The following is a 24200-nucleotide window of genomic DNA, read 5'->3' as shown; positions in this document are numbered from 1 at the left end:
CTCATCTGGGCAGCCATGAGCCGGAAGGAAGTAGCCGAACGCTGACGTACGTTAGCAAGATACCTTTTCCGAGTTTGTTGTGGTTTCTATGGTAAATATCATTCCGATTTCATTCCCGATTTCCTTAAATTGCTAACAATACATTTGTGTAGAAAACGTGTTATTTCATACTGTTGTTTTAAAGATTTTTGACGTGTGTTTAAGCACACAAATAGCATTGATAGCAATAGCAATGATTTGATGATTCCATTACTTTGGTTTGCTTTGCACTTTAGTTTGCGCGTTCGGATTTCCTTCTTCAATTAAATTTGTTCATTATTCAATCGCTCGACAAAGAAAATGGTGATTCCAACGCAATTTTCTGTTCTCTAAAAACAATATACGTTTGTGATTATGGGTGTCGATGATCTAATTTTTGCATGCGAGTCTTAAGTCACCTGATTTAGTAGATCTGGCGATAACGAATCACGATTATATATAGTATATCGAGAATGCATATATAGAAAAGGAATGAGAGCAACAAAAGGTTTTAGTTTTTTCCCCTAAATTGAACAGCCAAATAATTCAGGGTGAGGATTTGGGGTACAAAAGATGTATGAATAAATTTATATACAAAATAATCTAATGGGAGCTATCTTAGTTCTGATTTTCATCACAACAGTGTTATTTATGTGTATGGGGTTTTTTGCACTATTCTTATGGTAAACTGGACTATATTGTTGCCTAAATCATTCACTGCCATTGAAACATTCACTGTGTGTTACCGTTGGTCAATTATAAACACCTATTAACAGCAATAGATCTCCAAACTATTTGCATCCAAAGAGTTGATTTTTAACTACACGCATTAGTGGAAGCCTTATCCTGAAGTGAGACTTGTCTTAGGATCTGATACAATGACAGTAACAGGAAACAACCGATAATTGTGTAATTTCCTTGTCATTAAGGAGAAAAAGAAAACATCCGCTCACATAGGCTGCTGTGCTACATTTTTTTTCTGTCTGGTTTTGTTCCAGGAAGAGATGTCAGGAGAAAGTGCCGTGAGTTCGGCGGTGCCGGCAGCTACGACCCGGACCACATCTTTTAAAGGGTCCAGCCCCAGCTCTAAATATGTCAAGTTAAATGTGGGCGGGGCCCTGTACTACACAACAATGCAGACTCTGACAAAGCAGGACACCATGCTTAAAGCCATGTTCAGTGGTAGAATGGAGGTCCTCACTGACAGTGAAGGTAAGTGGCTGTCATCCATTCCAACTGGTGCATCGCAATACATTTGAATGCTTTTAATAGGTTGGATTTTGATCGATCGCTGTGGAAAACATTTCGGGACCATCCTGAACTACCTGAGGGACGGAGCGGTGCCGTTGCCGGATAGCCGGCGGGAAACCGAAGAGCTGCTTGCAGAAGCCAAGTATTATCTGGTCCAAGGCCTCGCTGATGAATGCACAGCTGCTCTGCAGGTACTTTCTTTTAAGCCAACTCGACAGGAGTTATTTCCTCAGTCTGATTTATTCTTTCTTTTGCCCATATAGTGACGCTGACATGAGGTAGATTGGGAAAGATTTAGTGAGCATCTGTGAAATATAATCAATCTAACATGGGTGGGGGTGGGGGGTGTTACAGACTGACTACTTCTACCAATGCTGATGATCATTACACTGAATGAAGATAAACTTCTAAACAAAATCAAAAAAATTATATACAAAATGCACCTCACATTCCTTTCCTCCTGAAAAACTTTAATTTCATGCTAACGTACAATGATAGTGTCCATTTACATGCTAACACAATTAGCAATGGATTGCACACAATACATTTCACACAGTTTTGTGAACATTAATGGCAAAGGGATTTAACATCACTCAATTTAAAACTATAATTAAAAAAATAAAGTTTAAAAAAATCTATGTACATATCTGTAAAAGTAAGACATTGGGCAATATAGAAAACTAAATGAATAAATAATTAAGACTGGGCTTTTATGGTTTGAATATAGGCTATTCAGCTCCACCAGGTGGCAGTCTCAACTTGGTGTCTTTGTAAAGTTTTCAATTGAATTCATTTCTTATTTCAGAACAATGAAACTTATGAACCTATGTGTAAAGTGCCTCTGATGACATCTTCTAAGGAGGAGCAGAAGCTTATTGCAACTTCAAATAAGGTAGTTTAATCTAAAATTGTTTCAAACTAGGGGCATTTTTACATTCTCTAAAGACGTTTTTTTTTTGTCTTCACAGCCTACGGTGAAACTGCTGTACAATAGAAGCAATAATAAGTATTCCTACACCAGGTAAGTGCCCTTACAATCTCATATTTTTACGCTTGTTAATAGGATTTTTAATTTCAAGGTGGTTATGCCGTTTGTTTTTTAATTGATTTATTCTTTCGTCCTTTTCCTTAGCAATTCCGACGACAACATGCTGAAAAATATCGAGCTGTTCGACAAGCTGTCATTGCGCTTTAACGGTCGCGTACTTTTCATCAAAGACGTGATCGGGGACGAGATCTGCTGTTGGTCCTTCTATGGACAGGGTCGCAAAATAGCTGAGGTGTGCTGCACCTCCATCGTCTATGCCACCGAAAAGAAGCAGACAAAGGTGGGCGGATCTTTTCGTTCTACATTCTTTCCTACACAAAAGTCTCTTCTTACATATTTTCGTACACCCACTCGGCTGAATTAGGTGGAGTTCCCCGAAGCCCGCATCTATGAGGAAACTCTCAACATCCTCCTGTACGAATCCCACGATGGGAGAGGACCAGACAACGCTCTACTGGAGGCCACAGGGGGCGCTGCCGGCCGATCGCATCATCTGGACGAAGACGACGAGCGTGAACGAATCGAGCGCGTTCGTCGGATCCACATCAAACGACCCGATGATCGCACGCACCACCACCAGTGACCTCACACTTGTCTTAGCCGAAGCCTCGCACCCGCACCGCACCCGCACCGCACCCGTGCCTTACGCCTTCACTCGATAGCGCCTCTCTTACACATCCATTACCAGGAGACTGTATTAGCGGATAGCTGTGCAGTAATCGTGTCTTTTTATTTTTGTCATGTTCTGACTGATGGCGATGTTTGTTCACTTAAGTAGCGATCTTTTGTACTGGACTGCACAAGCTAATACTCCTCGATGGGTTGTTCACAGTAGTTTAATTGAAATCCACGTGTTGTTTTATCGTCACGAGTGGTCCTAACATTACATTCAGGAGATAAATTAGGCGATGTAAGCAGCTCCAAATGTATGCGCTTTGAAATTTGAGTTAAATGCACATTGAGTCATTCAAGTGTTAAGAATGAACAGGCCACGAGATGGCCCTGTTTTTTTTAGACATTGTTTTTATTTACTGAATGTTGGATGCTCTATTTCAAAGTAATACCCCATATTTTGGAGGAAAGTGAGACCTCACCTGAGGTGTTAGATGTACTTCATGAAGGAAGTTGAAGTGAACAATTGTAACCAGAGATCTCCCTGGCTGCAACCAAGTCCTGTCAACATACGACAATTTAACAAGAAGAGAAATTAGAGCTGGCCCTAATCAGTGCATTTATTATGGAACGTTCAGTTTTGCACACTGTTACAAATTGATAATCACCCGTAGATCTATTGTACAAAAGTGGACAAATATGTATGTTTTATATTTATACTCATTAAACAAATTTCTATAAATGTATTCGTCTCTTGTTTCAGTGATTGTGGATATTTAAAAAGTTATTGCAATTGTTTTCCATATGGGTGAATTAAAAAAAAAAAAGGCGACGTCTTGTTAAAGTACTATAATATAAATTTAAAGATTGAGTGCATGATGTAATTCATGAGATAGGCCCTTCTGTGTATTCTGCAACTTGGGGTTCTTCTGAGTAAAAATCCAGAGATCGCCGTGTTACCTCGGCCTAGCCCGAGTGGCAACCTGAAATCAAACAGATGTTACGCTAGGCTTAAACAATAAAAGCATTGCCAGCTGATAAGTGAACTAAGTTATCTTGTCACAGTGAACATACCACCATCAGGTGCCCATTCTTGGCCTTGTACACCATTGGCTCCGGGCCCGTGCTGAATTCGACCACGCTCTCTTTCCCGGGTTGAAATTCTATCTTGATACTGCATACCAGGACAACCATGAATGTTTTGATTAGTGTACACTTACAGTCTCAATCTGAATGTACTCATTATTTTTTGATTTACCTGCCCTGAACCACTCTGACCACATTCTGTTTGTTAGCAATAATACTGAGTTTGGTCACCAGCTCATACAAGTGGCTGCACTGCAGTACAAGATCTCCCTGAAAGAATAAGGGATTGTTTTTTTATATTGTAAATAGGAATTAACTGTGTAGTTGTGTACCTTCTCTTTGGGGTCTTCACAAATGACGTGTAACACAACGATGCTGTCTGTCAAATTACTGATGGAAATCCCTAAAATGGGAAATAGCGCATAAACCTAAGAAGTGAAGTTTTTCTAAATTATTTTTTTTAACTCTTGTTGATTAAAGGCTAGAATGTCATTGTCTAAATTACGATTAAGGTACCACAATACAAAGTCAGGGCTGACAAAGAAGCAGTTTGTGTTGTGTTGGTGTCAAGAAAATGAACAGTGGCACATTTGACCTTTAAGGGCAGTGTAAACAATCCTTTGTTTGATCTTTGCCTCCTCAACCATATACGCTGCCGTACGCGTGAAAATGAGCTGCCGGGGCCTGGTTTTGAAACCGTTCCTGTCATATTTAATCATCGGAACGCTGTACTGCAAAAAGGCAAGTTCACGGTAAGGTGGGTTTCATGAGTCACTTGGGTATTATAAGAAAAGAAAACACATTGGCTCACCTTGATTTGCTCATTACGAATCATTTGCAGGACCTTTACATGAATGTCTTCTTCACCTAAAAGAAAGGATGATTTAAAGGTATTATTTAAGAGTTTCCCGACATAGCCTTCAGTCCCATTCATTTACTAAAACAGTGATTCTTCTGACATTTTAAAGCAATGACCACATCCATTTTTAGTACCATGGACAGCAACAAAACTTTCACTAATGCTTAGAAAGATGCTTTGATTGATGCAGCAGTGCAAAGTGTTTTTAAAGTATTTATTTCACTTACTGATTCTGGTGTCCAGAAAAGGTTGGGCCACATATTGAGGATAACTTTCCTTTTTCCCTTTAAACATTGAGCTTGCAATGTATTTCATCTGGAGCTAAAAAAAACAGATAGGCAAATACAAAATGAAAAACAATTATAGGTAAAAAAATGAATCAAAAATGTTTGATTAGGGTCACCTGTGTTTTTCTCTGTGGTGTAATTCCTCTAACATATTTCCGCACCATGAGACGGTAGTGCAATTTACGAAGTATTTCTGACGTCTGTACAAGGAGAAAAAAAGCAAAAATGTAATAAACGCATTGAGAAAACTCTACACGTTGTTTTTGTCTACCTCGGCCAACACGTGAGGTGGAGACAGCCATGTGGTTTTATCCAAAACAGTTTTTGGCAAGTTCTTTTTTAGCCTGTTGAGGTAATTCTGTCTCACGAAAGCCAAATATTCAGAGTTATCTGTGACTTTTGCCTGACCTCTAGTCAGGTAACCTTTGATAAATCTGAAAATAAAGTCATTTCTAGATTCGATTCACTACCCTCGATGAAGGGGTTCTGAGCAAGTATTCTTACTGTTTAATGACTTTGACTGCCCACGCTCGCTTGTCTCTCTCCTTTCTTGCCTGAACTCCTCGCCAGCAGGTCTCAATCTTTGTGGCTGCGGACATTCAACATAAAAGTGGGATCAAATTCCTTAGCTGTGAATGTGAATTACTAGTTACTTCAGTAAGTCTTTTATTTACCGGCCTCTTTCTGTTTTCTGAATTCGCCCTTTGCCCGGTAGCCTTTGTATTTGGCCTGGAGTCTCGTTGCTGAAATGTCGATTTGACAATTGAACGAGGCCTGGGTGTGAATAATTGTGGCTCTGCACTCACCCAGTTGATGTTTACACTTTTCAAAAGCGTCCTCGGTAGCATATAGGGTTCTCGGATGGCGGATGAATATTTTCGTCCTTAAAAATATCAAAACAATTTTAAAAGGAGAGTGAACACATTTCCCAGTTTAATTTCACCTCTCAAGGTGCTTCATTATACATATAAGTATAATGGGGTACATAATGGAGCACACAACAGTATTTTCTCCCCCATTATTTGACTAAATGACATTGGCTCTATATCTGATGAGAAAAAAAAATCATTCTCCAGTACTTTTTAAACTACATAAGGGATAAAAATACATCTTTTCTTCCTGAAATCTAAACTTGGATGAGGCATTTTTTCTCACCTTCCCATTTTGTATTCAATTGGAAAATAGCCTAGGTGTTGAACCAGCACCAAAACTCCATCAGCAGGCTCTCCTCTCCAGTGCGGCCACGTGGCTGGGCACAGAGCTTTATATCTACAAGTAACAGGTAGATTCATCAGCATATTGTACGCTATATTAGGATTTATGGATCTGTCCTATTCATCGTCATTTCATACCGCTGCAAAAAGACATCGTACTTCCGTCTGTAAGCAAAACCAGCACGTCTGACTCTCAGGTGCTGCATCAGGCCAAGATATTTAATCTGGTGTTTGATCAGTGCTTCGTCAAACTGCCCTGGTTTATAGTAGGACATTAAGCAAAAAGCACAAGACAAAAAAGTAAAAACAAAAGAGAAATTTTTAAAAGAAAAAACCTGCGAAAAAATACCTGCTTTCCTGGACTCATTGGATTTAAGGCAACGTATGTACCATGCTTCTTTGGCAACGAGGATCTCTGTCAGCTTCAGCAGGCTGCTCTTAAATTGGGTGGCCACCTGTACGCAGAATGTGATTGAGAATAGAACGGTTCATCTGTCAGGTGCACGTGGCACCTTGAAGATGAAGCCTTGTCATTGGGAGTTTTGACCGTTGGAGAATTTAGCGGCCCAACTCACTGTTTCTGGTCTCCGCCTGCTGTCTGGGTCCGTGCAGGAGAAGCACTGCCTGACAATGCTGTTTTTGGATTGACTTATCAGCTGGGTGAACAACATAGAAAGACATCATTTGTTGCATTAGTAATCGTCTGCGTGTTTAAACTCAAAACGATAGTTTGGCCTTCAAGTTGTATACTCACATCTTTAATATTTTTATATAAGAGGTCGTTGTTTTTGTCCAAAAAACCTTAATGACAGATAACCAAAAATAATCACTTGCTCTGTAAAGGGTTAAAAAAACAAGGGTTGATAGGTAAGTTCTGCTTTAATTTACCCACAACACAATAGGTGACCTCTCCCGCATAATGCAATAGACGAAAATCTCCTCTCTCCAGCGTCCTTCGTGTTTTTTTGTCTGCCAACTTGTGACTGCACAACAAGAGAAAGTCACCATTATCTCACTAGATCAGGTTTAAATACTAGTACATTTGAAAGTATGATGAAGACGTAGTAACAAAACACTGACAAATAAACATTAGATATGTCAACTCACGAGACAAAGTGAGGGTGATTCCCCATTTTCTCCTCCAGTCTCTCCAGGAAGGTCAGGTCTGTAGCTTCTCCTGGCCTCAGGCACTCCTCATCCTGCCAAGTCAGAACCATTAGTCAGCAACAATTATCCACCGTCAAGATTCAGAATCGTAGATGTATCCATGCAAACTCAAACCAGGATTGATATAATTCCTCGGTGTCTCTCCTCCACGAGGTCACAGATAATCTTGTTATTGAAGAACTGCACCGGCTCCCACTGAGGAGAAAAAAAAAGTCAAAATGGAAAAAAAAACTCCACTGAAGAGCAAATCAGAGTTATATTTTTTAGCCTAATAGTACTTCAATATCCTCTGCCTCGTATTCTTCCTGCTCTGACTTGAGTGTGAGCTGGATGAAAAGTTGCTGCAGCTTCTCATTGCAGTAGTTAATGCAGAATTGCTCAAAACTGTGGAAAAAAAAACAAGCGAAACACAAAAATCTAATCTGTTTTAGCTGGGATGGCTGGCAGCATTCTTGGATGTACATCTCAGCAAGACAGAAATTAAAGTATCCACATTACACAAGAAGGATTTAAAAAGAGACATGCCTGTTGATATTAAAAACCTCAAAACCGTAAATGTCCAAAAGTCCAATGACAGTTTTCCTTGAAGGATCCTGCAATTAAACAATAATAACAGTAAGCTGTTGCCTATTGTGACACTCTGTGCTTTTAATATCTCACAGTGTTCTCCATAGACTCATTAATCCTGTTGACCAGCCAAGTGAAGGTATGTCCGTATATAGCTTTAGCCAGGGCATCCCTCACATAGATGGCGTGATCTAAACTAAATGGACTGAGTACCTTGAGGGGAAGTCAAATGTTAAGGAGTCAATATCAATATTTGTATTGTGGAAGAATTTGATTAAGGCTTAATAAGAACAATCCTGGTACACACCTGGTCTGTTTTAGCTTCAATCTTTCTGTAAGTGAGACCTTCTTGCAAACTGTGAGCATCGACCGCAAGAAGCTAAAATAAAATGAAGTTGGATTTATTTATTTATTCATTGGTCTCTGTCCTTAAAAAGCTTTCTGTGCATTTCTTACATTGGAGACCCAGCGCAACTCTGCATTTTTGTTGTTGAGCGTGGCGTGGCCTTTAATGTCAGGTTCAAACTTGACGTTGCCCAGGTGAAGAACACTCGCCACAATCCCAAACAAGTGCTGTACACGATTTACACGACCATTAACGCGATAACTCAACGTTAAAGCATCAGTGACTCGACTTACATTAGTTTCAGTTGCATCAATGTCGAAAACTTCAAGAGCATTTTTAACTGTCTTCCAGTCGTTTTTGTCATTAATGGAAGGCACAACGGCGCACTCTCCCTGTTGGAGAATAGACGACAACAGCTTGCAAAGTTACGGTTACTACGCAGCAATATAGATAATATTATTGCACATACTTGTGTAAGGTAGCTGTAACGCTGGCAGCCCCTTTCAAGGCCCAACTGGTGCAACAAGTCCTCTTCTCCCCCTTCTAAAAGTTGGTAGAAAATATGAAAGTTCCTCTCTCCATGGTTCTGATGCACCACCCTTGACTTCTCAAGCAGGTAATTTAAGATGTGGCCACCAACTGCATCCCCCTATCGGACATAAGAGAAAGGTATCAGGTTCTCCTGAAATTACCACAGACATTTTGCATGTCTATTATTAATTAGAAAACAGAAGTGTTTACAAATATATGGTTATCTACTTAAGACTGGTTAAATATAGTTCTCATTATCTGCAGTATACATGCTGTTTTAAAACACTGAGAACTAATAGACGAACCGAATGACATCCACGTTATTGACGACGAACAAGTGTTCATTTACCGCTCCCAGGCCAAATTGTTTAGACATCTTGTGCCTTCAATCCGTGCCACTGAGCTAAATTTAAAACAATGTGTTGTATCACAATCTATGAATTAAACTCCTCTTACCTCGCCATCAAACTGAATGTCCATATACTTCCCAAAGCGGCTTGAGTTGTCATTTTTCAGTGTTTTGGCATTTCCAAAAGCCTGCAGAGAGACACAATGACATCAGCCATGCAAACTTTACCCGTCTTGGGGAATTTCATTACAGCATAATATAATAGCAAGACCTCCAGGACTGGGTTGGACATGAGCATCTTGTCTCTGACAGTGTTCAAAAGAGCGGTACTCGGACAGCTGACCGCATAATACTGTAGAATCTTCTTGGAGGCCTCTGTCTTCCCCGCGCCACTTTCTCCTGAGATCAGGATGAAGTGATTGCTGAACTCAGTCAGCATAGTGTGGTAGGCGTTGTCGGCAAGCGCGTAGCTGCAGTAGTTTCAAAGTTAGGTGATGGATAAACTGCAATTATAATATTACTATATGTTCTTATTTAATGCTCACATGTGAGGTGGAAGCTCAAAAAAGTTCACCCCCATGTAGACGTCCATTTGTTTCTTGTTGTAGATATCCAACTCCTTATAAGGGTTTACAGACACCAGCAAAGTACCAATGTAGGTCTAGAAGGAGTCAAAAGTTGCTGACTAGTGATATGAATTAAAAATATATACATAAGTCTGTATGCCACTCACATAAATGAGATCCTTGCTGTAGCGTTTCTTAAGATTGTTGAGGAAGGCTGCTTCCGAGGTCTCATCCAGGAGAACAAAGTCTTGAATTCCTACCTGCTCTCTAGCATTAAGAGCACCTTCCATGTCCATCTCCACCTGTGCAACACAGCAGAATTTATTGTCAATTGTTTTAACATTGATAAAATAATATTTTAAAAATATTTTGATGGGAATGTTGCTCCAACCAACATATCTGCCCTGAAACCATCTGGGTTGGCACCTTCAATGTTTGCCAATCATTTTCAGCAATGACTGGCCAAGCCATGGTAGCAATTACTTATATATATTCAAGTGGATGTAAAGTCATTTAGCATTAAAAAGAAAGATTTTTTTTCAATGTGGTTTTCAACAATATTGGAATCAGGAACCAGAAACATATTATAAGTGCCACACTGGTAAGACGTAATTGATTGTGGCAAATGTATCCAAAACTTAAATTAAAAAAAGGCCACTGAATTTAATTGAATCAAATCTTTGTGAAAAGAGTCCATTTGGTATATTGTATTGTATGTATATGTGCATGTGGCACAATTTTCTGCAAGTTCAACAATGCAAATCAATGCGAATGACAGTTTGAATGGTTTCACAGAGCAGAACAGATCTAAAAAAGAAACATGTTGCCTCTTAGTTCTAATGAGTTCACAGGTTGAGGGGTCTGATATGGCTTTCAGCCAGACTGAAGCAATCACTACATTGAGATTGGTCACCTCACGTTTCCTCAGGGCCGATGCACCAGTCAAACACATTGAACTGAGCAAATAAGACTTGAGGCCCTCCCACAAAACAAGAACAAAAAAAAAAGAAAAACAGCGGCACATTCAATACGCGTAGTGGGAAGAATTCCACCAATCTGTTTTGCATTCTCAACACCAACACGCGGACCAAAGGTTTTCACGGCTTTTGTTGGTTTCGTATTTTCTCCTACTCTCTTTTAGAATCAGAAATCCTTTGATTCTCAATTCTCCCTGTAAAAACATTTAAAAAAAAAAAGATAATCCAATGGATCTAATTGACACAAAGCCCCCCAAGTCCCCTCCCATCCTTCGCCTATGGCCCTCATTTCTTCTGAGAAAGGTCGAGTGTTTTTGTCCTGTAAATACCACGAAGCAGAGACAAAAAAGATGTCTTTAAAATGCAGTCTACAATCCATTACACATATTCCCCCTGCATATCCATTCAGTAATTATTCATTAGAAAACATTTAACGTCACAATGAATTTCACACTAGGCAGTCGAAACACAATGAAGGAGATTTGGCCTATTTTGGGCTAAGAACTTGCAGAAGGGGGGCTGTACAGAGGAAGGGTGAAGGCGAATGCTGGAAGGGGGGTGCAGTATTTGTCTGATGTGAGAAGCTCTGAAACAGGGCCGTGTTGAGACAACGGGGCAGACTAAATAGTGCAGTAACGGTCTGTGCCCTGCTGCTTGCTGTGACACTCATTTAGTGTGCCCTGAGGGGGAACAATAGAGGTTTGTTCTTCGTTATCCTGTGCTGTAATTTGGACTTCATTATTTTTGCTTGGGGGCCCCTTTGGTAGGAGAGAGGAGGCTAGTCAGATGTTTTTTTTTCTTTTTCCACATCAGCCTCCACACCCTTATATGCTCTCGCCTCTTCTCCGGGACAATACCAGTGAAACGCCTCCTCCCCTGTGTCCCCGCCATTAACCCTTACCCACCCCAACCCACCCACTTTAAGCCAATGAGACAGGTGAACAATATCATTGAAGGAAGCCTTTTTGGGACGTCAGAATCAATCTGCTGATGGGATGGGTGGCAATGCCGGTGTCTGGTATCTTTGACACCCCCATTCTTCGTGGGAAGAAATTTCTCTCGGGGCGGTACGAATGGACAATATGCTGGGACAGCGTGACTTAGAGGTCTGCCATACAGTATTACAAGTTATATCATTGACAGATAAGCTGCTCTCAAGAGGCTGATTCATGAATTCAATAGTCATAATCGTGCTAATATTTTGAGTTTTCATTTATTGTTTAGGAGAGTTCTATGTTTTCGCTGGCTTTCGCAATGCTGCCTCCAGATTTAACAATGACAATAGCACGTAAATACAGTGAAGCTTCATAAGTCAGATAGAACCCAGCGTGTACAATGGTGGACTTCCAACTCATTGCAAACCAGAAGATAAAAATACAGGGCATCTGAGGAGATCATGCAAACTTGACACAGGAAAGCTGATCCAAAAAAAATATTAATCAGCATGAAAACATCAGGCAGTTGTATCACAAGAAACTACCTAGTGATTTCGAAGTTAGCGATTCAAGCAATAATCAAACATTTGCAACAGTCCATCATTATCATCATCCGGTGGGCCTTTGTCAGCCAATGTCTTTTCTCCATTAGTGGAGCACAGCCCATTGTATTGTAATTAAGAGATGTTCCCTCATCTAGTCTCGAGTGTCACTGTTGCCTAAGACTCTGTGACCTCATTCATCCAGAGGGGAGGAAGCTGTTATTAATTACCCAAATAATCCATCAACAAAGTAATGAGAAGGTTCATCCACCTGCATAAAATCAGAACATCTGTGAATGTCAAGAAATCTTCAAACCTGCATCTCCAATGTTGCTTTTTCTTCTTTTTTTGGTGTTGTCAGTCAGTATCAGAACTTGCAAACGCGTCCTTTTACAGAACGGCACGTCCTCCCGTGTCCGCTTGCATAGAGTCAGCCCGTCAAACAGTTAGTTAATGACGCCAAACGTTCTGCCATTCGGCATAGCTGTACAAGGGCTTCTAGCGTGGAGGCCTTTGCCCACACTTAGGCCACAGTGCACCAGGTCCTTAATCATTCATGTCATGGGAGGTGGAGGGACTAAGATATCTTATTCAGTCCTTACCTGAGTGTCTACTCCTATGCCGAGTGTAGCGTAACCCACCAGAAACCAGATCCAAACCACTCAGTTTCAACCCCCCGAAGTTTCTTCTTCCCCTCGTTGTATCTTGTGGGGATGTGTGCTCCATTGCATTCCAAAGTATTCCACTCCCTATACTAAGATCTAGGTATGGTTAGTGATCTTTAATTAGGTGTATACATAACAGGGACATAGTTGTCATTTGAGGACTCAAAACAGATTTGAAAATCTTCAAGTCCAAGTTATGACATTTATACAAAACACTGGGCAGTACCATTGGTAACATTTAAATTTACTGTCAGCACCAATCTGAGAGGATTACAAAACATTGTCACCCTGAGAGGCAAGCCAGGACGAATTAACCTTCAACTACTGTTACCTGGTAACGACCTTTAGGAACACACACACACGCACACACCCAAGGAAACAGGTGTCCATTTACTTTGTTCTACTGACTCACATACAGTGGACGGAACTCAATTTCACTTGGTAATTGATTGATGAACTATTGGAAAGCTTTCAAGATGATTGAGCGCACGGGCCTATTAAAAGGGTCCAGTGTTGAGTTGTCAAGGTTACCTCGGCTTGCCCCACCTCTACCCCGACTGAGCGGTCCAGCAATGCTTGTCCAATCTTAACAAGCTTTGTGCTACCCACTGGGCTCTGATTCAGCACGAGACCCGGCAAATCCAATTACACAGGAGTCAGAGAGGTTGATTTTCCCATTATAGATTCCATGCTGGGAATGAGAGCTGATGATAACACTCACATGGCAGCACGGCTGCCCCTGCACTCTTCTCTCACTTTGTCCCCTTGTTTTTGGCCTCCCGGTCTTCCTATCTCATTCTTCTGTCAGATGCCTCCTTTCTTCGCTCGTCTTCCTTTTCAGTGCTGCTACTTTCATAGTCTATTATTCGAATTTTTAAGAAGCCCGTAACAAATGATGAGCCCAGTCATCATCTTGGTTCTAAAGAGTTGTGTCAAAGAGGTTATTTGATCAAGTTGAACCGGCAAAAAGAAGAAAGATCATTTATCAAATGTATTTGCATTTTATGTTGGAAACCTGGATTCCAAATACGTACTCCAGCCAAATCCAAAGTATCTGACGGAGGGACCCCAGGGTGCCACCTCAGGGGACACCAGGTGCCAGCTGTTTGGCAGTATAGTTAACACGAGGCCTTTTAGAGAAGGCAGCCATTTTCCACTAAGTCGAGGACTTTTGCTCCAGCAGCAGTGAACCAGACTGACCCTGTCTGAGGCCAAGGGTCAACTAAAGGCCTACCATTGACTGGCCCCAGCAAACTGAAAAGGAAATAAGCCTTTCTTTTAGGTCATGAAGAACAATCATTGGCTGACTGATATTGCTCGCCGTCATTGCAGACTGGCCAAATGATTTGCCCATTGAATGACTCTTTCCCTTGATGATAGGCTAGCTGAGATAGTGGAATAAACTCGTTACTTTCTGACTGACCACCAGGCTGATTTGCTAAAGCTCTGACTGACTAAGTTCAGTAACATTGACAGTAACTGAATGCCTGACCAAGTAAATACAGGGAGTGGTTGACTGACCAACTAACCAAATGACTGATGAACTAAAAAAAATAACAAACAGATGGATTCCTAGTGGTCTGACTGATGATTGACAATGGCGAATTCCATAACTAGCTAACAAAATGCCTGACTGACTGATTCAACTAAATACAGAAATACACTAACCATCTTGATGACTAATTTAAAAAAAAACTGTCTGAATGGTTTATTAACCAAAGAACTAACCGATCAGTAGAGTGAAAACTTTGCTTGAATGTCAGCCTGAGAGAACCCTTCAACCACATCATTACCTGACCAACTGACCCATCCACGCAGCAGTTAAATGACCAACTCGCACATTGAGTGACTGCTCACTGGCTGATTTGTGCAAACAATATCTGTGTCATTTCAAAAGTCTTTAGCAGAATACTTACACTGAGTTTCATCTAAGCATGGCTGACAGAAGCTTATCCAGCCCGGGTGGCCAGAGGGTCACACTGGGTGATGTGCTGTTTTTTTGGAAGTGGATGGGTCTCTGCCCAGAAAAGAGATTAGAGTGGTGGGGTGACCTCATTCTCAGAGGTGCTGATGTGTTTTGAGTAAACACTCGGTGCAAGACAAAAACCCAGGCTACTAACACGAGCCAGCCCTCAGGCGGTGATCTCATTGTTTCCCCATTACTCCTAAACAGACATGAGAAGGGAAAGCTGTCATTCTCGTCACTGAGCTGCAGGAAATCCTCATGCTCTCATGCACTAGAGAAGGGGTGGACAAACTGGTCCTCGTGGGCCAATGTGGGTGCAGGTTTTTGTTCCAACCAATTCAGCAAAGCCACTTTGACCAATGAGATTTCTGCAGAAAACAAGAATGACCTGACTGCAATCAACTGATTGCACTTGTAGGACACCGTATTGGCGAATGTGTCCTTATTATGGGCTGGAATGAAAACCCACACCCACTGTGGGCAGCCCTTATTGGAAGTTTGCGTACCCCTGAACTAGTGTATCACACACAATCAAATCGCGGCTGCTGAAAATAGTTCTTAAAAAGTCTCATGACATGACTAATTAGGAAGGGTCATATTTTCTAAACTACAGTATCAATAATGACCAGCCATGCTGTATTACATTTTAACATTTTCTTGGTTTCAATTCAAAGAATATTCTATTGACAATCAGTCAAATCCTTATTTCAAATTATTTATTTTACCTAATGTTTTTCCCCTTCACACAGCCATAGTAGCAGTCTCTTATTTATATTTACATTTTTTTTTTACTAATTGAGAGGTCATGACCACTGATTGCATTAATAACTCTTTTTGCATGGAATTTTTATTTCTAATATTTACTATTGATTATTTCTTAAACCGCTTTATGTCAGCCCAACTGGTTTCCTTTTGGGATTTTTTGATAATGGATAAATGGTATATATATTGACTTAAATATACAGCTAACACAATTAACCTGGGCTTTATATCAACAGTTATTTCAAAAATGTAAAATTGTACATGCCTTGGCTCAAAATAGTTGTATAAAACACTGAAAGAGGGGGCTCTAGGACCTTGAAAATGTGCTCTGTGAGGTCTCATTTGAGTTTTTGTCCGTTACATTCATGCATGTAATTATTGATTGTCCCTTTGTAACAGCGATTCACCATCTGGGTGCTCTCCTGGGGATGCTCTCGTCCTACCATCGCACACTTTGAAGACCTCCTCCCCTTTCAAATCCAAATCAGATAGCACATAACACCTTGCCCTCACCTTTCATTCAAATCCCCCACCTTAACTTTTTGACTTTGACGCCCAGTCGATCTGAACAAAGCAGGTCTATAGTGGCGATCGTCCTTACTTCAGAGCCATTGACGACGACAGACGTCAAATCTATTTTGAATTCAATTCAATAAATTCGGACTGTGGACGTCTATCACCGTCAGTGGAAGATAGTGTGTTGATTTGAAAGGCATTTGTCGCAAGATATCTAATTGTGTGAAGTCCAGATTGAACTATGTATGTTCTTAAGTGAACCTACTCATCCTCCTCCTCTTTTCTCCTTTATGCGCCTCCCAGTCTTTTTTTCCCACTCCTGAGAAGATCACCAAGCGGGAACAGCGGCGGGAGACGATCATCCTACCCCTAAAAAGAAAAAAAAAGTTCACCATCTCACACACAGACGCCACCACAAGTGAAGAATCGCATCGTCTCCGACCTCTCGCAGCATTGGAATAACCTGACATTAGCATATATAGATATTTCATCCTAAATAACTTTTTTTTACTATACAAACATACGCGATCTGGTTTCTAAATGGAAATCAAATGATTAAATATAGCGAATTTGCATAATATTAGTTTTAAAAAATAATTTTGAAAAGATCGCTCCTGAAAAGTAGTGAAAACGCCAGAATTTCGCAAAAGGGTGTGCACAAATGTGCAAAGTGTCTGTCCAGGGCGATATTAAAGTAGTGAATGGAAGTGTTGGGCGCAGCTGTCAAAGTCATGGGATCCTCCTGCCGGTGGGCCGCCTGGGAGCGCCCCTTAAGTCTCCACTGCGCATGAGCGCGCCTCGGACAGCTCCAGAGAGGGAAATTTAAAAACGGTTTTTTTTCGGGGGCCGCATCAAGTGCAGCACGGTGGAATACAGTAGATGCTCTCCCGGACGACCCTTTCACGCATTTTTTCCATATCATCTAAAACAGGTAAATAGCAGCAATTTTCATAGACTGGATGAGCTTTAAGGGGATGTTTTGTTGGATGAGTAAATGGACATTTGAATGTCTTCTCCTATACTGTCTTTGTTGTCATATGCTTTTTGAGGAGACATTTAAATCACCAGGGTAACCCACATTTCAGTCCTAATTAAAAGTTTGAATTTTTAAGGTTTTTCTCGATAACAAGATGTTCACAGTTTGTTTACAACCAAAAACAAGCAAGTAATAGGATACACTATGCCTATTCATATCATCATTCATAAATGATTGAAAAATGTGTTGGTTTGGATTTTCTTCATTGAATTGTTCACCCTAACCCTAAACTTGACTATACTTTGAGAAGTACACATTGTCTATTTCTTGCGTTTCTGCTTGAATTGTCATTTAGAGTGAACGTTAATGTATGTTTTCTGTCTGAAATTGTTGAGATACCACATATCCCAGGAAATGATAGAAGGTGGAATTACATCCAGGATGTCAGGAATAATTGAGGATGCTGGTCATCATCCATCTCCACAAGATTACAGGTAAGACAACTCATTCTATTCTTGACAATCTGCACTATGGTAACATCATGCCTCAATTTGAAGATTTCTCCAAAATTTTCTTCCACGTTATGTGAGGTATCAGCAACACATTTTCTAGCCTCATAGCAATCCGCATGTAGATTACAAATGGGGGATGTATGAAAAGAATGAAAAAAAAAAATCGAAAAGAATAAATGATTTTCACTCTGAATGGATCTGTCAGAAACCATCAGCTCTGTTTACACTCCTGCTGTCGGCACACGGAGAGCTTGAACCTCTCGGGCCGTCGGCTCAGGGGGAGATGGGGCGCACTGGGTCACCCCCATGCAAAAGTGGCTCCCAATTAGACAAGGACCAGAGGGGAGGGCAAGAAAGGGTGGGGGTGCGGCTAAGGGGTTCAATATTTTGTGTTGTTGAAACTCTGGGGAGACTTGGCTCGTAAACGGAGACACTAGCTCAACGTGGTATGCATCACTGATTTTATATGCTTGCTGGTGGCATTAGAGGGGAGCTGCGGCACCCCAAAATGTTTCAAGTCCATGTTTTGGATATTTTTAGCATAAAGCACTGTATGAGGAATGTGTTGTTTGAGGTCATTCTTGCGCCTATGCTCTTGGAATTTTACAAACAGTTTTTGGCACGGCCCATTTAGATGTTATTAATTCATAAAACTGTATTTAATAATAAAAAAGTATATGTACTATATATTTGTATACCAAATGTTAGTATTGGGGCCTACATGATCCAAAAAAGTATATATGGTATATATTTGTATACCAAATGTTAGTATTGGGGCCTACATGATCCAAAATGTAATGTCTATTAGGAGGATGTTTTTTTAATTCATTAATAAAAATTATTACTGGCATTATAAAGGGTCAAATTAGGCTTTGGCTCCTGATTTCTTATTCACACATTGCAGTTTTTTTTTTAAATTGCATTAAAAATATAATGCATACTGTTTCTAGTGTAAAAAAATAATAATAAAACATGGTAAGGAATTCAATTAGAATGCTTAATTTAACTGCCTGCTTGAAATACAAATTTTCAATTGAAATTCAAATTTCAAAATGAATGACAATATCACAGTGGACACGTGCTGCGTGTCGTCGTGTCACTTCAAAGACACATAAATCTAGACCAACCCAGGTCTGACCTCAAACTGAATCTGCTCACCCTCAGTCACTGAGTTAATTTCCTCATGTAGGATAAAAACCATTGGGTGTATGTATAGTGCAGATAAGGGGTGTTGGGGTGTGGTTTTGGTAAGGCTGGAGGCTGGAAAGGGACAGGGAAGCAGATGGTATCCTATTTGTCCCTCTTATGTGAGGGCTGTCATTCCGGCAGATTAATGCAAGGGCCCGAGGCAAAGAAAAGAAACGACAGAGACAATCAAGGAAGGGTCTGGCCAAAACAATAGAGCCACGTGCCACTGGGCAGATTTGTCGTTTGGGACACAATAGGTGATCATTTTTCAATAGATTGGGGGCCAACTGTTGCAGGCAACATGTGCTGCTGTGCCGTCTTTCAAACCATCGCATGTCTTGTTTACGTATGATTCAGCCAATGGTGAGCACTGGGCTGTGGTCACCTGACACACTTGATTTTTTAATAGGAGATTTGGTGTGTGTGTGTGTGTGTGTGTGTGTGTGTGTGTGTGTGTGTGTGTGTGTGTGTCGAGGGGTAGGGGGGGTCCTGTGAGATCCCCACATGGTGAATAGTATATGTCGTCATGGCGACCCTTGTTACAAGACCCTTAACATTAAGTGTGTGCACAGGGGCGATTGAAGAGGATTCCTTTCTATTCATTCTTTCTTGCAAGGTGGTTACATAAGACATCCTGAGAGTAGTATTCATCGCTTTAGTCAAAAATCCGCTTGAAAAATTAAATTATTAAAAAATATATTTTGATATTTCAGGCGCTGTGGTCACCATAGTGGGCTGTTCAAAAGTTATAATTAAAGCTATCATTTGAGAATAAGGAAGATTTTTACGTAATGTTAGGTAAAAAAAATGCTTCATTATATTTCTTTACGATATGAATGCAATAAAACCATTTAAGATATCAAATCATAATTGGTGCTCTGTATTTTCCTTTTGACCTTAAATTAAAATTTCCATTTTCTGCTCTTCCAACAATCTTTTTTTTTTTAAATAAATGCTGAATGGGCTTTGTTAAACCCCGTCATTGCTGATTAAAACAGTCCCTGATAAATTAACACCAAGAGCTAATCTTCTTATATGCTAAATCCGACGTGGCACAACTAATACACTTACACTGGAACCCGAGCTCAAAAGCAGCTGAGGCTTCTGACTTAGGGAGATAAAATTGTTCTCGTTGAACTGCACATGGAAATGCCACCTGTGCTCTTTGAGCTGGATCTGACAGCCATGTCGACCCCTCCCCTGCTCCCTCTTCCCTTAACCCTCCTTCTTCTATCCCTCCAAAGGCTTCTGACCACGGACCCCTCCCAATTGAGGGAGGAGGACCTCCCTGGGGACCTGCAGTCTCTATCATGGCTCACCTCGGTGGATGTGCCACGACTGCAGCAGATGGTGGATGGCCGTGGTCACAGTAATGGGCCCTCCCAGGGCAGCTTGTTGGAGCAACAGACAGGTGAGATGATGGGCGGCATTTTCTGAAAAAAAATCTAAGAAATCTTCATATCTGTAGAACCTCTGGATTTTTTTTTCCATCAATAACACTGGAACTCTGGCGAGTGCAAATTGAGAAAAAATGCAGTAATACTCAAGTTTGTGATCTCTATTTTAGACTTTAGACTGACAGCTTACTGCTACATTGTCCGACAAAGTCCGTTGGCGGTGTTCATTTCACAGACGCCTAAATTTGACAAAGCGTTGTTGTGAGTGTTAGCCTTGATGCCACGAATCAAAAACTTTAAGAGGAAACGCCTTTATCCTGTGCATCCCAGCAGCAGGACTATTAGTTATTAAACTGAAAAACAGACCATTTAATATATATAGTAGTGGAGAAACCCATAAATAAAAGCCAATTTTTCCAGAAATGAACAGAAAAACAGGCGAGCCACAATTAAACAATGCCTGTATTGATTTAGCCAATCAAATACGAGTGTCCCAGATTGCCCGGTTGCCCACGTCACATCATCAATATCCATTATCAAATTCATTTATTCTATAAAGATATTACTAAATGACTGATCTGTGTCATAAAATATTAAAGAGCACCCTGTACCCCAATTTCTATCCTGTGCAGCTCTGAGTAGGATGATTTTAAATATATATGTTGGCAAAAAATAAACCTCCAATCGTTATGCAGCTATTTTATTTACGTACCGTCTGTCCTTACTAAGGTCATGGCTGAAATGGAGTCTATAGCAGCTGAGTTCAGAAGAAAGGTCACCAATGCATAGGTTATATTAATTCACTTCTATGGGAATTCAAAGTCTTCACTTCATCTGTTCTCTTTGCGGAGTAGTACCTGAAATGATATCCTGTTATTCAGAAATAATGCTGGATAAAAATAAATGGCTTTACCATCTTATGTATATTCACTTCATAATGCGGAAGAAAGCCTAGAAACAAGCCCTGGCAAAAACGAGGACAACATGGAAAAGACATGTTAAAAACACTAATACAAAGACACATGAATTGATGGTTGTTTATGAGCGATATTACTGTCATCTTGAATTTCAACACGCCATTTTCCATCTTTGAAGCCCAACTGAGCAGCCTGGCCATGACAGGAGGCCAGTCTTCCATGCTCCACCTGCAAAGCAACATGCAGCCCAGCCCACTGGGAATCAGCATCATCAACACCCACAGTGGAACAGTGAGTTGGAACAGCCCCACTGGTCTGAAAAGGATACCGCTTACAGACCTAAATGGTGTGCTTTTGCTTCACAGATGTCTCCCTTCTCCATATCTGGCATATCGTCATCAGGGTACCAGTGCCCTACTTCAGTGTACCAGTCAGCACCACAGCAGGTGTACTCACTAACCCAAACTGGACAGCAGGTAAACACACTCATGACACTCATCGAAATACGTACATGAAAATCGTCTAACAGCTAAGAATTTTAGCCAAATATTCTCTCTCTGACTGAGATGAGGTGACCGCCAGTGGCTCCGTTATAAACCCATGATTAAAATTGATGCTTTAATTAACTCAATTTGATTGTACAACAATGACAGAACATCAGGAAATCTAAATTTTGTAATGGATGAATCAAATTCAATAACACATATTCCTTTCCCCTTAGTGCTCAACAGGTGGGCTGTACAGCAATGTCTCTTTCAACAACCAAAGTCTATTTGCACAACCTCACCTGGCTCCACAAGAACCAGACCTGCAGCCAAAATGTTTCCCAAAGCCCATCTACTCCTACAGGTTGGCTCTCGTGGTGCACTTGTGATACCTAAGTTCCTTCTCCCACGCTCACCGCTGTTTTTGCAACTTATCTTTCAGCTGTTTGATTGCCATGGCTTTGAAGAACAGCAAAACCGGCAGCCTTCCAGTCAGTGAGATCTATAGCTTTATGAAGGAACACTTCCCTTATTTCAAGGTGAGCGCATTTGCTGAACTATAATCCGATAATATGACCCACTCACTCTCACTGTTCTTTCTTTACCAGACAGCGCCAGACGGATGGAAGAACTCAGTCAGACATAACCTATCTTTAAATAAGTGTTTTGAGAAAGTGGAGAACAAGACAAGTAGCTCCTCCAGGAAGGGCTGCCTGTGGGCACTAAATCCGGCCAAGATTGACAAGATGGAGGAAGAGATGCAGAAGTGGAAGCGCAAGGATCTTCCAGCTATCCGACGCAGTATGGCTAATCCAGGTTGGGGACTAACCAACTTCAAATTCAACTGCTAACTAGACAAATTAGTAGTAGTCTCATCGCGAAACTAAGCACAAAAAATACACTCGAGGGAAAGGAATGGTAACTTAGGTATCCATCCTACTTGGGATTTATTCACTGGTCATATTTTTTGCAGATGAGCTGGACAAACTGATAACAGACCGCCCTGAAAACTGCAGACGGAAGGTCATAGAACCGGTCATGACACGACTGCCCAGCTGTCCAACGGGCCTCTCTCTGACGGCCCAGATGCAGCGTCCCCAGCCCATCGTGACCCTCTCGCTGCCTTGTATCCCGATGCACCAGCACCATCAGATCCAAGCCCAGCTCCAGGCTCAAGCTCGCTTGGCTCCAATTTCCCCGGCTCCCGCCCAAACACCCCCACTCCACACGGTGCCTGACCTCTCTCGGAGTCCGCCAAGCCATCAACCCAGCAAGCCTCCCGATGACTTTTACAGTGTACAAGTTGATAGCCACACAGAGGTGGATGCGCTGGACCCCAGCATCATGGATTTTGCTCTTCAAGGTAAGGTAGATTATTACCGAGTTGGCTTTTATGCTGGTTTCTTCTCCCCTTTGAATGGTGGATTCATTTTTTTCGTGGGTTTTCCTATTCCCATATTATTATTGTTATTATATTATATTGCACAGTACAACTACATGTGCCTCGCTGTTATTGTGATGATATTAAAAATTCTGATGTAGTTTGTCTTTTAAAATAAAATTATGATTATCATACAGTTGAGGTACAACTATTAGAAATGTTGGATTGATCGATGCTGCATCAACAATATTCATGTAAAGATTGAGTGTGAACTAAATGTATTTCATCTATCTGACCCCAGGTAACCTATGGGAGGAAATGAAGGACGACAGCTTTAACTTAGATGCATTGGGCACATTCAGTAATTCCCCACTGCGACTATCAGACTGTGATTTGGGGAGCAGCCTCCCTCCTGCCTCCAGCGGAGCAAGCCTGTCGCTGTCAGATGTACAGGTGACGGGTCTGTACACATCCTACACGTCACAGGACACCCTCGCCTCACAATACATGAGCTCGCCAGTCAGCAGCAAGCCCATCGTCTTGCTTTAGAGCAACGCTGTACTTCAAAATAAGTGACTTTCTGAGGATATCTGGCCACAAACCAATTGCAGACGTTCTTTTGTACAAATTAGCCGGGAACTACGGAGGAATATTTCTTAAAAGACACAGCAGAAAAGCATTTAACGGTATTACAATGCCAAGCAAAGCTGTAAGTACAAAAAACTAAGGAAATTTCATCTTTTTCTCCCGCTTTCCGTGTTTGAAAAGCCTTCTATATTGTAGTTCTGTCTTGTATGCTGTATTGTGATAGACATTATCGCTGGGTTTTTTTGTGTTTTATTTATATTTATAAAAGAATAAAGGCAGCTGGGGTCGTTGACAAAGCTTGTCAACCTTTTGCTGTATATATTTGAATGTTCAAATGGCTATTACCACAGAAAATCTTTTTCTTGACTATTTTACCCAACTTCATTCCAAAACATGTGCCTTCACTTTTTCATTCTAATTTGATGTCATCTGACATATGTGATGAACATGTTGATCGGAATATTAAATGTGTATTAAGTTCCATGAAAAATG

At 40.9% G+C, this 24200-nt stretch overlaps 3 protein-coding genes across 4 annotated transcripts; 2 read left to right on the top strand and 1 right to left on the bottom strand.

The window, feature by feature from the left end:
* The first annotated feature begins 8 nt into the window (after positions 1–8).
* On the top strand, positions 9–3675 carry LOC144215527 (BTB/POZ domain-containing adapter for CUL3-mediated RhoA degradation protein 3). The gene is made up of 7 exons (XM_077744535.1): positions 9–91; positions 1017–1230; positions 1291–1460; positions 2075–2161; positions 2238–2290; positions 2402–2597; positions 2682–3675. Exons 1-7 carry the CDS (start codon positions 89–91, stop codon positions 2898–2900), a joined length of 942 nt encoding a protein of 313 aa, XP_077600661.1. The 5' UTR covers positions 9–88; the 3' UTR covers positions 2901–3675.
* Positions 3578–10191, bottom strand: LOC144215528 (unconventional myosin-Ih-like). Its single transcript, XM_077744536.1, has 31 exons — positions 10069–10191; positions 9881–9996; positions 9607–9805; positions 9443–9523; positions 8925–9104; positions 8749–8847; positions 8566–8682; positions 8417–8488; positions 8203–8322; positions 8068–8135; positions 7821–7926; positions 7657–7737; positions 7483–7574; positions 7264–7358; positions 7130–7176; positions 6951–7031; positions 6725–6830; positions 6514–6631; positions 6317–6430; positions 5968–6044; positions 5836–5904; positions 5666–5750; positions 5433–5595; positions 5278–5361; positions 5102–5195; positions 4827–4882; positions 4611–4746; positions 4348–4418; positions 4188–4285; positions 4004–4103; positions 3578–3912 (listed from the first exon to the last, which is right to left on the bottom strand). Exons 1-31 carry the CDS (start codon positions 10189–10191, stop codon positions 3886–3888), a joined length of 3075 nt encoding a protein of 1024 aa, XP_077600662.1. The 3' UTR covers positions 3578–3885.
* LOC144215526 (forkhead box protein N4-like) lies at positions 4695–24078 on the top strand. Of its 2 annotated transcripts, none has more exons than XM_077744534.1 (10): positions 4695–4767; positions 17636–17734; positions 20185–20351; positions 21433–21545; positions 21620–21730; positions 21976–22103; positions 22182–22278; positions 22348–22555; positions 22713–23102; positions 23422–24078. In XM_077744534.1, exons 2-10 carry the CDS (start codon positions 17655–17657, stop codon positions 23667–23669), a joined length of 1542 nt encoding a protein of 513 aa, XP_077600660.1. In that variant the 5' UTR covers positions 4695–4767; positions 17636–17654; the 3' UTR covers positions 23670–24078. The 2 variants fall into 2 exon arrangements, with proteins under 2 accessions (XP_077600660.1, XP_077600659.1); XM_077744533.1 differs by lacking the exon at positions 4695–4767 and adding an exon at positions 17054–17195.
* The last annotated feature ends 122 nt before the right edge of the window (positions 24079–24200 follow it).

This window comes from Stigmatopora nigra, chromosome 22, assembly GCF_051989575.1.
Source record: "Stigmatopora nigra isolate UIUO_SnigA chromosome 22, RoL_Snig_1.1, whole genome shotgun sequence".
NCBI lineage: Eukaryota > Metazoa > Chordata > Actinopteri > Syngnathiformes > Syngnathidae > Stigmatopora > Stigmatopora nigra.
Note: the sequence above shows the minus strand (reverse complement) of the source record. Positions and strands in the feature narration are given on the sequence as shown.

What these genes read in the sequence shown, in the direction of transcription:
- LOC144215527 (XM_077744535.1), top strand. An exon ending in TTATTGCAACTTCAAATAAG is followed by an intron (nt 2,162 to 2,237) that starts GTAGTTTAATCT and finishes TTGTCTTCACAG; the next exon opens with CCTACGGTGAAACTGCTGTA. An exon ending in AATAAGTATTCCTACACCAG is followed by an intron (nt 2,291 to 2,401) that starts GTAAGTGCCCTT and finishes CCTTTTCCTTAG; the next exon opens with CAATTCCGACGACAACATGC.
- LOC144215528 (XM_077744536.1), bottom strand. Translation starts at nt 10,191, where the DNA reads ATGGAAGGTGCTCTTAATGCTAGAGAGCAGGTAGGAATTCAAGACTTT. An exon ending in GAGGAATTATATCAATCCTG is followed by an intron (nt 7,575 to 7,656) that starts GTTTGAGTTTGC and finishes CTGACTTGGCAG; the next exon opens with GATGAGGAGTGCCTGAGGCC. An exon ending in AATCACCCTCACTTTGTCTC is followed by an intron (nt 7,359 to 7,482) that starts GTGAGTTGACAT and finishes CTTGTTGTGCAG; the next exon opens with TCACAAGTTGGCAGACAAAA.
- LOC144215526 (XM_077744534.1), top strand. Translation starts at nt 17,655, where the DNA reads ATGATAGAAGGTGGAATTACATCCAGGATGTCAGGAATAATTGAGGAT. An exon ending in CTTGTTGGAGCAACAGACAG is followed by an intron (nt 20,352 to 21,432) that starts GTGAGATGATGG and finishes CCATCTTTGAAG; the next exon opens with CCCAACTGAGCAGCCTGGCC. An exon ending in TAACCCAAACTGGACAGCAG is followed by an intron (nt 21,731 to 21,975) that starts GTAAACACACTC and finishes CTTTCCCCTTAG; the next exon opens with TGCTCAACAGGTGGGCTGTA.